Source organism: Phaseolus vulgaris, chromosome 3, assembly GCF_051622355.1.
Source record: "Phaseolus vulgaris cultivar YP4 chromosome 3, ASM5162235v1, whole genome shotgun sequence".
Classification (NCBI taxonomy): domain Eukaryota; kingdom Viridiplantae; phylum Streptophyta; class Magnoliopsida; order Fabales; family Fabaceae; genus Phaseolus; species Phaseolus vulgaris.
This window is the reverse complement of record NC_143500.1, coordinates 37,260,815-37,272,847: the sequence shown is the minus strand read 5'-3', so window position 1 is coordinate 37,272,847 and position 12,033 is coordinate 37,260,815. Positions and strand designations below refer to the sequence as shown.

The 12,033-nt window shown below is 32.3% G+C and overlaps 4 protein-coding genes across 5 annotated transcripts; 1 reads left to right on the top strand and 3 right to left on the bottom strand.

The window, feature by feature from the left end:
- On the bottom strand, positions 1 to 1,878 carry LOC137807355 (xyloglucan endotransglucosylase/hydrolase protein 22). The gene is made up of 3 exons (XM_068607965.2): positions 972 to 1,878; positions 674 to 867; positions 1 to 587 (listed from the first exon to the last, which is right to left on the bottom strand). Exons 1-3 carry the CDS (start codon positions 1,230 to 1,232, stop codon positions 188 to 190), a joined length of 855 nt encoding a protein of 284 aa, XP_068464066.1. The 5' UTR covers positions 1,233 to 1,878; the 3' UTR covers positions 1 to 187.
- Positions 1,879 to 2,103: 225 nt separating this feature from the next.
- On the top strand, positions 2,104 to 3,621 carry LOC137807354 (xyloglucan endotransglucosylase/hydrolase protein 22). Of its 2 annotated transcripts, none has more exons than XM_068607964.2 (3): positions 2,104 to 2,571; positions 2,693 to 2,886; positions 3,018 to 3,621. In XM_068607964.2, exons 1-3 carry the CDS (start codon positions 2,428 to 2,430, stop codon positions 3,421 to 3,423), a joined length of 744 nt encoding a protein of 247 aa, XP_068464065.1. In that variant the 5' UTR covers positions 2,104 to 2,427; the 3' UTR covers positions 3,424 to 3,621. The 2 variants fall into 2 exon arrangements, with proteins under 2 accessions (XP_068464065.1, XP_068464064.1); XM_068607963.2 differs by having other exon boundaries at positions 2,207 to 2,591.
- Positions 3,622 to 6,403: 2,782 nt separating this feature from the next.
- Positions 6,404 to 7,706, bottom strand: LOC137807351 (putative xyloglucan endotransglucosylase/hydrolase protein 23). The gene is made up of 3 exons (XM_068607958.1): positions 7,370 to 7,706; positions 7,066 to 7,259; positions 6,404 to 6,964 (listed from the first exon to the last, which is right to left on the bottom strand). Exons 1-3 carry the CDS (start codon positions 7,649 to 7,651, stop codon positions 6,565 to 6,567), a joined length of 876 nt encoding a protein of 291 aa, XP_068464059.1. The 5' UTR covers positions 7,652 to 7,706; the 3' UTR covers positions 6,404 to 6,564.
- Positions 7,707 to 9,762: 2,056 nt separating this feature from the next.
- Positions 9,763 to 11,295, bottom strand: LOC137807350 (putative xyloglucan endotransglucosylase/hydrolase protein 23). Its single transcript, XM_068607957.2, has 3 exons — positions 10,756 to 11,295; positions 10,447 to 10,640; positions 9,763 to 10,298 (listed from the first exon to the last, which is right to left on the bottom strand). The coding sequence occupies exons 1-3, from the start codon at positions 11,017 to 11,019 to the stop codon at positions 9,908 to 9,910; spliced, it is 849 nt and encodes a 282-aa protein (XP_068464058.2). The 5' UTR covers positions 11,020 to 11,295; the 3' UTR covers positions 9,763 to 9,907.
- Between the last annotated feature and the right edge of the window lie 738 nt (positions 11,296 to 12,033).

The following is a 12,033-nucleotide window of genomic DNA, read 5'->3' as shown; positions in this document are numbered from 1 at the left end:
GATAAAAAAATATATTGTATGTATTTTATTATAAAAATGGCCGTATTTGTTAACACAGTGATGACGAACAGGGGGAACGAAGGAATGAAAGAATTTAAGTATAATATAAAATACACAAAGTATTGGAATGGCACTCTGGTCCTAGAAGAACATAAAAATAAAAGTACTACGTTGCTTTGTGTTTGGCTCAAGAGATGTTGCATTCCGGAGGAAAACCTTGTGGAAAACGCTTCGCATCTGAGCAATAGTTATATATCATGTAGTTCCTCTGCACCCATTTCAACCTCTGTTGGCCTGTAGCGTCCATCTCCTGTGAAAGCCATGATGAGCCACCGGTGGATTCAGAAGCACTGGAACCACAAGATGATGCTCCAGAAGACCATATGCAAGCTTGAGCATTGAAGTTTCTGTAGGAAGCTGTGAATGGAGCTCGTGTCCAATCTGTCTTCACAAGTCCACCTCTTGTTGCCCAGTCATCAGCATTCCACAAACTGGAATATATCCTCATGGGCTGATTCTTTGGGAAGGGCACCCCAATAGCCTCTGAGTTCTTGAACTCTCTAATAGGAGTGCCATCAACGGAGAATCTGAATAATGAGCATAAGAAATTATGTTAAAGATTGAGAAAAAAAGGAAACAAAGTGGTGAATGGGTGAATCAGATGAGGACTTACATAATCCTCTGGGGGTTCCACATGATAGAGTAAGTGTGGAAGTCAGCAGTTGGATCAAACCATAGATAGAATTGTTGTTCCCTGTTCCCTTTGCCTTGGCTGAAAACGTTTGTGTGAAGAATGTATGGGTCACCGCTTAGATTCCCCAGAAATTCATAGTCTATCTCATCCCAAGTTGTTCCTTTTGAAGATAACTGCAAACAAAAAAAGGCAAACTTTTATCATTAACTCTGAGTCTATAAACGAATTGTTATTTGTATTATTGTTGTATGATGACAAAGTGAAAGGAAGAACTTACATAATAGGCGGTGACAGTTCCAGCAGAGTTTCCAGGCACAAGCTTGAGCTGCATGTCAATCTTCCCAAAGAGATACTCATTCTTTGACTGGAATCCTGAACCAGACGCTTTGTCCAGTGTCAGAGTGAGCAACTCTCCATTGTTCAATATCCTGGCACGGCCATCTCCCCAAGTGAGATCAAAGTCTTTGTTGAAGTCACCAGCAAAGGCAACTATAAGTATAACAGGAAATAAAAGCATGTAACACAAAGTTAAAGCCATCTCTAGAAAGTAGAAAGTAGTAGTAGTGTTTGGTAAGTAAAAGATCTTCAGCAATTGGTAGTGATTGAATGGATAATTATGGTATGAAAAAGGGTTGATGATGGTATTTATAAGATCTTAGTTGGTGAGGAGAATTGGAAGGAAGTGTGTGTGAAATTGCAATTTGTAAAACAAAGCTGGAGACAGTTGGCTCCTTTTTGTCTGTAAGAAAGTGTACAGATGGCACTCGCTATTATCCAGAATTCAGGATTAGATATTGTTGGAAGGAATGCGTTTGGTCCCTTTTCATGAAGTTGGAGACATGGTTAAGTTTTAGTAGTTGAGAGAGAGAGAGAGAGAGAGAGAGGTAAGGTAACTCTGACACAGTGCGCAGTTCACAGAGTTGGCTGCACAAACTCTATCTCATTTTCTTCCCTTTGGAAGAGCAACACCGCCAAGTGACAGCCAATGCAATCGCTTTTACAGCTAAACTATTATAATAACAATAGTGTGCTAAACTTTAAGGACCATACCCTATACCCTACACTCCTTCTCCTTCTCCTTCACCGCCATAGCCCCATTTGAAACGAAACTTCACTCCTCCACAATCTAATGCAAATCTACTGTTTCTTTGCTAGACTACATATATACATGAGTGTGTGTGGATTAGGTGACACATGATGTTAAATAAATAAATATAATGGGTGAGTCGGTGTGGTTCCTTGAAGATGTGCGTGTGTTGGGTTGAGAGTAGAAACGTGTGGAGTTAAGGCATTATCTGTAAGTAAGATCTTGGAAAAAGCAACGTAAACCCGCGTGACCCTCTACCCTCCACCAATATTTCTTTCTCATCTCATTATTAATTTAATCAAATACGACACAAGTTACTCTCATACCAACCTTTTCACGCCTTTCTTCTTACCATAACACAACTATCCACATGTCCTTTTCCTCTGGCACTTCCTCACTTTCACTCACTATATATGCCTTCTTCTCTCTTCCATCTTCTCATCACACCGCAAACATTACTTCATTTCCCACTAAACATTGCAAGCAAACCTTACCTTGTTCATTTCTCAACTCATACAAAATATTGGTCAAATGTCTTCTCCCAATTCTCCAACCCTACTACCACTTCTTCCTCTCCTTGTGAGTGCATACTTTGTTCTCTGTGCTGCTGCTAACTTCAACCAAGACTTTCAGATTACGTGGGGCCATGATCGTGCTAAAATTCTCAACAACGCCAATCTTCTCACTCTGTCCCTTGACAAAGCCTCTGGCTCTGGCTTCCAGTCCAACAACGAATACTTGTTTGGCAAGATTGACATGCAGCTCAAGCTCGTTCCTGGAAACTCTGCAGGCACTGTCACTGCTTATTATGTTTGTTCGATTTCTTAAATTATGGAGATTTATTTACATGTTTAATTCTCACCTAACAATTACAGAGACTTATAATATGGTGTTTGTTCTGCTCTTTTCAGATGTCTTCGAAGGGAACAACATGGGATGAGATTGACTTCGAGTTCCTTGGCAATCTGAGTGGTGATCCTTACATAGTTCATACTAATGTGTACACACAAGGCAAGGGTAGCAGAGAGCAGCAATTCTATCTCTGGTTTGACCCAACTGCAGATTTCCACACATATTCAATTCTCTGGAATCCCCAACGCATTGTGTAAGCACTAAGCACCCAATCCAATCTTCTACACACATAAAATTGCAAGCTACTACAATTCGATACACATCAGTTGTTTCTGAGTAGCACACTAGTCACTAATTTCAATTTGTTATAATTGTGTGTTGCAGATTTTCTGTGGATGGAACCCCCATCAGAGAGTACAAGAATTTGGAATCAATTGGGGTTCCTTTCCCGAAGAGCCAACCCATGAGGATATACTCAAGCCTTTGGAATGCTGATGATTGGGCCACAAGGGGTGGACTCATCAAAACAGATTGGTCCAAAGCTCCTTTCACTGCTTCCTACAGGAACTTCAATGCCAATGCTTGTGTTTGGAATGCAGGAAAATCCTCGTGCAATTCAAATTCTCCTTCCTCTGCTACTCCTCCCACTAATGCATGGCTATCACAAGAGCTGGATTCAACTGCTCAGAAGAGGATGAACTGGGTGCAGAAGAATTACATGATTTACAATTACTGCACGGATAGCAAGAGATTTCCTCAAGGCCTTCCACTTGAATGCACACACTCCTAGAACTCCACTTGGATCTCACAATACCCACAACAACTGCTACAAAAACCATTCTTTTATTTTTTTTATTTTTGAAAAAAAATCCTTGTTTCTTCGCCGTTTTTGCTCTTTTATGATGTAAAATGTCTCCAGTAGAATAACGGTTCTGTTATTTGGATGTAACCTTTTATATTACTTATGAGCGTAAAATCTCTTCATTTCTATCCATTTAATTAGTTTATAGTTTTCAAGAAATTAATGCTCATGCTGATAAAAAGAAAAATTAATGCTCACAAGGATTATGTACTGTGAACCAACAAAATTTTCACATGAATACGCTGGTTGCATGTACTAAAAGGAGTTAGGTAGTAAATAAATCAAGTTTATTTTTTTTATTAGGTGACAGATTTTTTAAGAAAATAAATTTGGAGTTTAAATTAAAGTGTTGTCAAGTAAAATAATTTTACATAAAATTAATGATATTTTGATCACTGTCTTATATTATTCTATTCATTAAAATGACCTGCTGACAAGTAGTCATACTTCTTTTCACACTGTTATGGATATACACAAGTTTTTCAAATATTTGGAATTCAATTTTTAATTGCTTCTACAGAAGTAGGATAGATCGTGAGTTTGAGTAACACTATACGATTAATTTCATAAAATCCTATGATTTTTCCATTCTAAATAAAGTAAGTTTTTATGAGCAATATTTGACTCGACATTTTCTCTTCCACACAGTGAGAAAATTTTGGCTTGTTTTTGAAAAATTATAAATAAGTCAAAGGTGTGGAAACTTTCACTTTTAAAAATGGGTGGATACGAGTAGGAGCCTTTATTACTAGTTCTTTCAAATAAAATTTTATAATATCTCTTTCTCTTACTTAGATTGTTATTCATTAACTAAAGCACTTTTTTAATTATTGAAAAAATATTATCTTAACATTAATTGTTTTGAACCATAAAGATTGTGATATACTTATCATCATATAAAATATAAAAGAAAATTTTGATAACAAAGACATCTTGTCCATGTGATTTCATCTCATGATATTCAATTGTGTTAGATATTGAATAGTTAACACAATAGTTTGATTTTTATAAAACGGTCTATCAGTTTTATATATATCAGAAAGAAAGAAAAAATGATATTTTTTAATAAAAAATTATTACTTACATTATAAAGTATGTATTATATAGAGTATCATATTTATATAGTTCACCAGGTTTAATATCGATTATATAGAGTATTATATTTATATAGTTCATTTCTAATGTGATTTGATTTTTTTCATCTTTTGGTTCCTTATGGTTCTAAATATTTTTCATTAAATATATCATTGAGTTCTATCATTTTTCACTATTAAAAAAAATCCTTTAACGACGGTTAAAAACGTCATATAAAGATGATTCTGAAATCGTCGTTATTGTGGGTGTCGCTATAAATCAGTTGTTTATCACGACGATTCTAGAACTATCATTACAAAACCACATTAACAACACATGTAAAAATTGTCATTCTGTCAAATAAATTAAAAAAAAAACACTTATAACAATGATTCTAGTCTAACGGTGTGGGTTTGGAGAGCTTGGATGGTTGGTCATGGGTGTAGCGGCGATCGCGAGTGCAACGACATGATACTCCATTACTGAGTCCGAAAGCATCGGTGCGACAGAGCTGACGGTCAAGACAAGAAGAAGGGAAGAAGAAAAGAGAAATCTAGTGAAGAGGGATATTTCTTTAAAACCACTATTTGTGATCTTATTTATGATTCAATTGCTTGTGTTTTGTGTTTCTATTTATCATTCAATTGGTTTAATAATTCACTTAAATCATTTCAAAGAAAAGCGTAGAAATATTTTAATTGATGGATTTAAAATTTCTATAGACATTATATAAACTATATTGATATGTAATAAATTTAAGCATATAATTTCTTAAATATTTTTATAGTACCAGTTTTAGTTGAATTGAGATTAAAATCTTTAAGTAATGTTTTTGTAAGAAAAAAAATACGATTAAGAAAAATTTCATCAAATGTGACTAGTTAATTTTTATAACAGCTAATTTACAGAGTTGATAAACGCCACATATATTAATACTATGATGAACAAAAAATCCTTGTTCAAATTCAATTCAACTAATGACGGTGGTATAAAATTTGATAAATTATAAAAATATCTTCATTGCATGAGTCATTCTATGATATCTTAATTTAATTTGTAGCTTCTGCCGTGTTACATCACTTTTAAGACTTTTTTTTTTGCAATTTACAAATTTTACTCCAACATAAGTTATAAGACTTATAAAACTTATATGATCTAAACTTTCATATGAATGCTTTATTTAGTTATTGACAAAATATATATATATATATATATATATATATCTAAGATAGAAAAATATTTTTTTTATTCTTATGATTTAATTTTTTTTTAATTTTATATCAGCATAACTCAGTGATAAAAAGTTATAATGTAAAAGTCTTAATCTTAATCTTATAACCGAATATATTACCTCTGAAATGGAGATATTGTAATAAAATAAATTTTATAGACTTTTACTCCATTTAATGATCTCATCCCAAAAATACCTTCAACTTTTTAAATTACTTTTTATGTATCTTTTATGCTTCCAATAGCAATTAAGGAATACATATAACTTGTCAGTTGCTCCTTTTCAAGTGAGTTGACAATCATCAAGTAGAAGAGATGCATCAAAGATTTGACTAAGAATTTTTTTAGTTTGACACTTATATAAAATAAAATACTCTCAATTTACAACCTATTTTATTAATATAATAATATATATTAAAATATAAAAAATGTTTTTAGAATAATAATATATTAAGTTGCAAAATGGGAATAATTTTTTTAAGGTGCACTCATTCGACAAAAGAATATTAACTAGTACAAACGTGTATTACTGCGACTTGAAAAAAAAAAGCCATTTTAAACTTAAACAAATCAAATTTGAGCAGAATTTGCACAGTGTAAAGGATTGAAGAAAATTAATGATGCTTCTTTCTGTTTATTGTAACAGAATGGAAAAATACCAAAGAATAAAAGAATCAACATTCATACAAGTGAAAAATGAATTGAATCGACTTAGAAAGAATGAAGAACTCTGTGGTATTTGTTTTGAGTAGGATTAATAGGAACTCATGATGCTTGGCACTCTGTGGGAAAGCCTTGAGGAAATCTCTTGGTGTCAGTGCAATAATTGTAAATCATGTAATTCTTCTGCACCCAATTCAGTTTCCCTTGGTTTGATGAATCCAACTCTTGGGTGTAGTACCAGGCATTGGAGGAGCCAGAGTTAGAACTGCAAGAAGAAGATGATGATGATCCATAAGGGTCACATGTATTGGCATTGAAATTCCTATAAGAAGCTGTGAAAGGAGCTTGGCTCCAATCGGTCTTCACAAGACCACCTCTTGTTGCCCAGTCATCAGCATTCCAAAGGCTAGAGTATATCCTCATTGGTTGATAATTCGGGAATGCAACTCCTTCTGATTCCATGTTCTTGAATTCTCTTATGGGAGTCCCATCTACTGAGAAGCTGAAACATGTGTGATAGATTCATTAGCATAATTCATGGCACACTGTGTGGAATTAAAATGTAACATTGTCAGGGATGTGTGGTGATTGAGAAATGCTTACATTATGCGCTGAGGATTCCAGAGAATGGAATAGGTATGGAAATCTGCTGTTGGGTCAAACCAAAGATAGAACTGTTGCTCTCTGTTGCCTTTTCCCTGACTAAACACATTTGTGTGAAGGATGTAAGGGTCACCACTCAGATTCCCCAAGAATTCAAAGTCAATCTCATCCCAGTTTGACCCTTTTGATGACAACTGCATTACATCAAACAAAACCAAATTAGAATAAAAATGATGAAGGAATTTCAAAGTTTAACAGGACTAGAATGGAGGAAAGCATCAAGTTTTGCTGGATGTGTACTTACATAATAGGCAGTGACAGTGCCTGCAGAGTTTCCAGGTACAAGCTTGATTTGCATATCAATGTTGGCAAACAGATATTCATTTTTGGACAGAAACCCTGAGCCAGAGGCTTTGTCAAGAGAAAGAGTGAAAAGATCGCCATTGTTCAGTATGTTGGCTCGGCCATCTCCCCATGTTATGTCAAAATCCTGATAGAAGTTGGAAGCAGAAGCTGCAAAGGCATAGGCCAATACCAATGCATAAAGGAAAATGATTGTTGAAGATGTGGAATGAAGAGATGGCATGGTTGGTTTGAATATAAGAATGAGGGAAGGATGAAGGGATGTCTGGGACAGAGAAGTAGGATTGGTATTTATACAAGTCTGTGACTTGAAAGATGTGGAAGCAACAGAGGAATCTGCAATAATTAAAATATTATTATTATTGCCTAAAAGAGTTGAAACAAAATATTAATATATTAGAAAGAAAAATTGGGTGTCATACTCGTTTTCTGTGAGAAAGTGGAGTTGTTTGGTTGTATCTAAGGACGCGCTTTTGCTTTTTTTGGCGATTCACCAAATTGCAAGCTGGTGGGGAGTGGCATGTGGGTCTCCAAACAACGTTCACAACACCTTCTTAATTCAGATTCTATTAATTACTTCCCCTTCTTAATTTTTTATGCACTATCATCAATTGCTTCTTTATTTGAGGAAAAATAAATGTATATATTGTTATTGTATCACATATAATTATAATTTATATCTTAAAATCATAAATGATAATTTAATTGATTTAATTTAACTTGTTTGAAATATGACGAAAGTGTTTAAAATAATTATCTTTAACGTCGAGATCATTTTTAACTACCACAATTAATTTATTTTATTTTAAATTCGAGATTTCGTAGTGATTCTCCTGTGTGTTAAAAGTTATTAACAGCGACAAATAAAACTCGTCAATGGTTTAAAAAGATATTTTAAACTCTTATTACTCACGGTTCAAACTCGTCAACAAGTATTAATATTTCTTCATAAAATTGTTTATTAGTTTTTTTATATCTCAGTTAATGTATGCAGATGTACGTATTTAATAAGAAGAATGGTAAAAACCAGTTTTTTTTTTATGAATAAGAAAATAATCATTGTTATATTCTTTAAAAGAATTGATATATGTATAAACATATCTAGAAAATGAAAATAAGAAGAAAAGGAACAAAATTTTTTTTTTTTATTAATTATGAAGATCATCAAGGTTAAAGTTAAAGATCACAATACAGAATGAATAGTAAGGGTCGGTGCAAACCTTTATAGAAAAAGTGTGGAGTTAAAACATTTAAGTTTGTGCTTCCATAAGTCTGTCCTCCAATTCATATATTTTTTAAATATTTTATTATATAATATATGTATTAAATATAATTAAATATTTTCATTTATTATTTTATTAACATATATATATATATATATATAAATTTATAGTATCTCCATATTATCTTAATAAATTTAATGTCAAAATATATTTAGATAATTCTACATGTTTAGAGAAAGTTAATAATAATTTAAGTATACATTAATTTTTAAACTTTAAAATAGATAATATCTTAAATATAGTAAGTTAATAATAATTTAAGTATACATTACTTTTTAAACTAAATAATATCTTAAATATATAGTGATTGATTATATAAATATTATAGATTTATTTATATGGAAATAATTAAATTTTATTCTTTCTATTTATAGTTATTATTTTTATAGGAAAACTTTGTTTTTACAAGATTCTCAACTTTGAGATTATAATTTTTTTAATTTACTTCGTAAATCTTCAGCTATACGAGATAGGACAGATATTTTAATCCAGAAATATTATGCAAATTAGCCCGTTTGTAGTGAACCAAGATTGGGCAAACATCCATATTGTCGTAGGTATAACATAAGTGTGAAGCTAGACACTCATTATGTGCAGGTATGACAAATTATATGACAAACTACACGTATGCAAATTATATGACAAACTACAAGTATGAAATTCAAAAAATATTTGTTAGATTTTTTATAATTTTAGTATAGTTTTAATAATTTAAAAAAAAAAATTAATTTTCTAAAAATTTAAATTATTATATAAATTTTTATTATAATTATATAAATAAGAAATAAATTCTAGTGAATTAGTCATGAAAAATATTTTTCTACTTTAAAATATAATCAATTTATATAATTCATAATTATATAATATATAGATCTGTGTTTTTTTTTTTATAATGTTGAACTTAAACTATTAAAGAATTATTACTTTCATAAGTTAGTGTTTTCTAGTTACATATTAACCTGGGTCAAGATAATCAATTGTATGTTTTTTTATGAAGATTTAATATTTTTAAATATGTTGATATACATATGACAAGCTTTTTATGCAAATATTTTAAAAAAACTTATAGATTAAGATAACCCTTTTATAATAATATTTATACAATGAATAAAAGAATTTACCATCATGGAAATTACAACAGAAAAGAATAGAAAAATGAAAAAGAAAGTGCAATAGATAGGAAAAAAAACAAAAAATTAGGCCGTATTGCATTCTGTAGGAAGGGCTTGTGGAAATCTTTTGGTGTCAGTGCAATAGTTGTAGATCATATAATTATTCTGTACCCACTTGAGCTTCTCCTGACTAGTGGAGTCCAATTCTTCTGAGAGCCAAGCATTGGGAGAAGACGCAGAGTTTGAGCAAGAAGAAGTTCCAGAGGACACTGTGCAAGCATTGGCATTGAAGTTTCTGTATGAAGCTGTGAATGGAGCTTGGCTCCAATCGGTCTTAAGAAGCCCTCCCCTTGTGGCCCAATCATCTGCATTCCATAGGCTTGAGTATATCCTCATTGCTTGGTTTTTGGGGAATGGAACACCCTTTGACTCCATGTTCTTGAACTCCCTTATGGGACTTCCATCCACCGAGAACCTGAAATAGAACAAATTGAGAAATGGACTCAACACTTTGCTTCTATCACAAGTAGGAAACCAAAGCAAAAGCAGAACAAAGCATGTAGTAGTGATGTTAGTTCATAACAATATCTGGAGAATAGCATAATAGGCATCTAGAAACTTACACAATACGTTGAGGGTTCCAGAGGATGGAATAGGTGTGAAAATCTGCAGTTGGGTCAAACCAGAGGTAAAATTGTTGCTCCCTATTACCCTTGCCTTGGCTAAACACGTTGGTGTGGAGAATGTATGGGTCACCACTCAAATTCCCCAAGAATTCAAAGTCAATCTCATCCCATGTTGCTCCTTTTGAAGATAGCTGAAATTAAGCACCACAAATATTTCCCATTAGTATTTCTAAAAGGTTAAAACTTATAAAGAATATGAATGATTAATTAGATGCATAGAAAATGTATGAGTAATTGAAGGCATACATAGTAGGCAGTGACGGTGCCAGCAGAGTTGCCAGGGACTAGTTTGAGTTGCATGTCAATTTTGCCAAAAAGGTATTCATTCTTAGACTGGAAGCCGGAGCCAGAGGATTTGTCAAGAGACAAAGTGAGAAGCTCGCCATTGTTTAGTATCTTGGCGCGACCATCTCCCCAGGTTATATCAAAATCTTGATAGAAATTGGCTGCAGAAGCAATCAAAAAATACCCAACAATGGATATTAACAGCACAAGTCTTGAAAAAGCCATGCAAAATTGTTTGTGTATAAAAGTGAATGAAATAGGTTTTGGTTATTTGTGAGTGTTGGGTGATAGTGCAAAGAATGGTATTTATAGGTGCAGCAAAAGGAAGAGGGGTAGATAAGAGGAAAGTGAGAAGAAGGGAGGTTGTGAATTTTGAATGAGTTGGTCACAGCTGGTAAGGAATGAGGAAAGAGTAAAAAAGAGTAGCTGTTTGTTGGAAAGGGGGACGCCCACACCAATCATTTCACGCGTTTCTGCTGCATGAAATGCATATCAGAGGACACCGCCATACACACTATATGCTTTCTATAAATAATAAATTAATATTTTATTTATTTATATTTTATTTAATTTAAAAATATTATTATATTGTTATAAACCGTGTTAAATGAATGTTTTTTTAGGGTTTATAGTATCAAACAAACTTTTCTCTAATAGAAACCATGTACTATGTATGGCGGTGTCCTCTAATTTAGAGCATGTGTTAACAAACATGTTCATTCCCACACTTAATATTATATAAAACAATACACGCCTTGTTTCCTTACTAAATCTAATGCTTTATTTTGTACAATCTTGTGTTTTTCTTAATTGACTAATATTGGGAACATATCTTCTATGAAAAAAAATTTATTTACAGTGAAATAGGTTTACACTTTATCAAATCACAAACCATCGTGAGCGTGTAATACACATATATAATAAATTTGTTGATTTTATAACAATTATTTCAATGATATTTATAATTCAATGATAGTATAACATTCATATCTTTTATATACTGTTAATATAGTCATTCAACTATTTTTTTTTATGAAATAATTATGTATTTTCAAAATAAAAATGAAAGTAGCATCTCTTTTACTAAATTTTATATAAAGTTTATTCACTAAAAAATATATTACTAATATTTCTCAATTCTTTTTAAAGAATGGAACTCTCTCTATGGCTCCATAATACCAACTTGTAGGCCAATACTTGAAATTAAAAGAGCTGCAGCATACAATATAGGTGGTTTTG

Excerpts from the sequence above, each read along its gene's own strand:
- LOC137807355 (XM_068607965.2), bottom strand. The coding sequence starts at position 1,232 with ATGGCTTTAACTTTGTGTTACATGCTTTTATTTCCTGTTATACTTATA. Across the intron at positions 868-971 it reads GAACTGTCACCGCCTATTAT|TTATCTTCAAAAGGAACAAC; the intron begins GTAAGTTCTTCC and ends TTTTGTTTGCAG. Across the intron at positions 588-673 it reads TGGAACCCCCAGAGGATTAT|ATTCTCCGTTGATGGCACTC; the intron begins GTAAGTCCTCAT and ends CTCATTATTCAG.
- LOC137807354 (XM_068607963.2), top strand. The coding sequence starts at position 2,313 with ATGTCTTCTCCCAATTCTCCAACCCTACTACCACTTCTTCCTCTCCTT. Across the intron at positions 2,592-2,692 it reads GCACTGTCACTGCTTATTAT|ATGTCTTCGAAGGGAACAAC; the intron begins GTTTGTTCGATT and ends TGCTCTTTTCAG. Across the intron at positions 2,887-3,017 it reads TGGAATCCCCAACGCATTGT|ATTTTCTGTGGATGGAACCC; the intron begins GTAAGCACTAAG and ends TGTGTGTTGCAG.
- LOC137807351 (XM_068607958.1), bottom strand. The coding sequence starts at position 7,651 with ATGCCATCTCTTCATTCCACATCTTCAACAATCATTTTCCTTTATGCA. Across the intron at positions 7,260-7,369 it reads GCACTGTCACTGCCTATTAT|TTGTCATCAAAAGGGTCAAA; the intron begins GTAAGTACACAT and ends GATGTAATGCAG. Across the intron at positions 6,965-7,065 it reads TGGAATCCTCAGCGCATAAT|CTTCTCAGTAGATGGGACTC; the intron begins GTAAGCATTTCT and ends CACATGTTTCAG.
- LOC137807350 (XM_068607957.2), bottom strand. The coding sequence starts at position 11,019 with ATGGCTTTTTCAAGACTTGTGCTGTTAATATCCATTGTTGGGTATTTT. Across the intron at positions 10,641-10,755 it reads GCACCGTCACTGCCTACTAT|CTATCTTCAAAAGGAGCAAC; the intron begins GTATGCCTTCAA and ends GCTTAATTTCAG. Across the intron at positions 10,299-10,446 it reads TGGAACCCTCAACGTATTGT|GTTCTCGGTGGATGGAAGTC; the intron begins GTAAGTTTCTAG and ends GTTCTATTTCAG.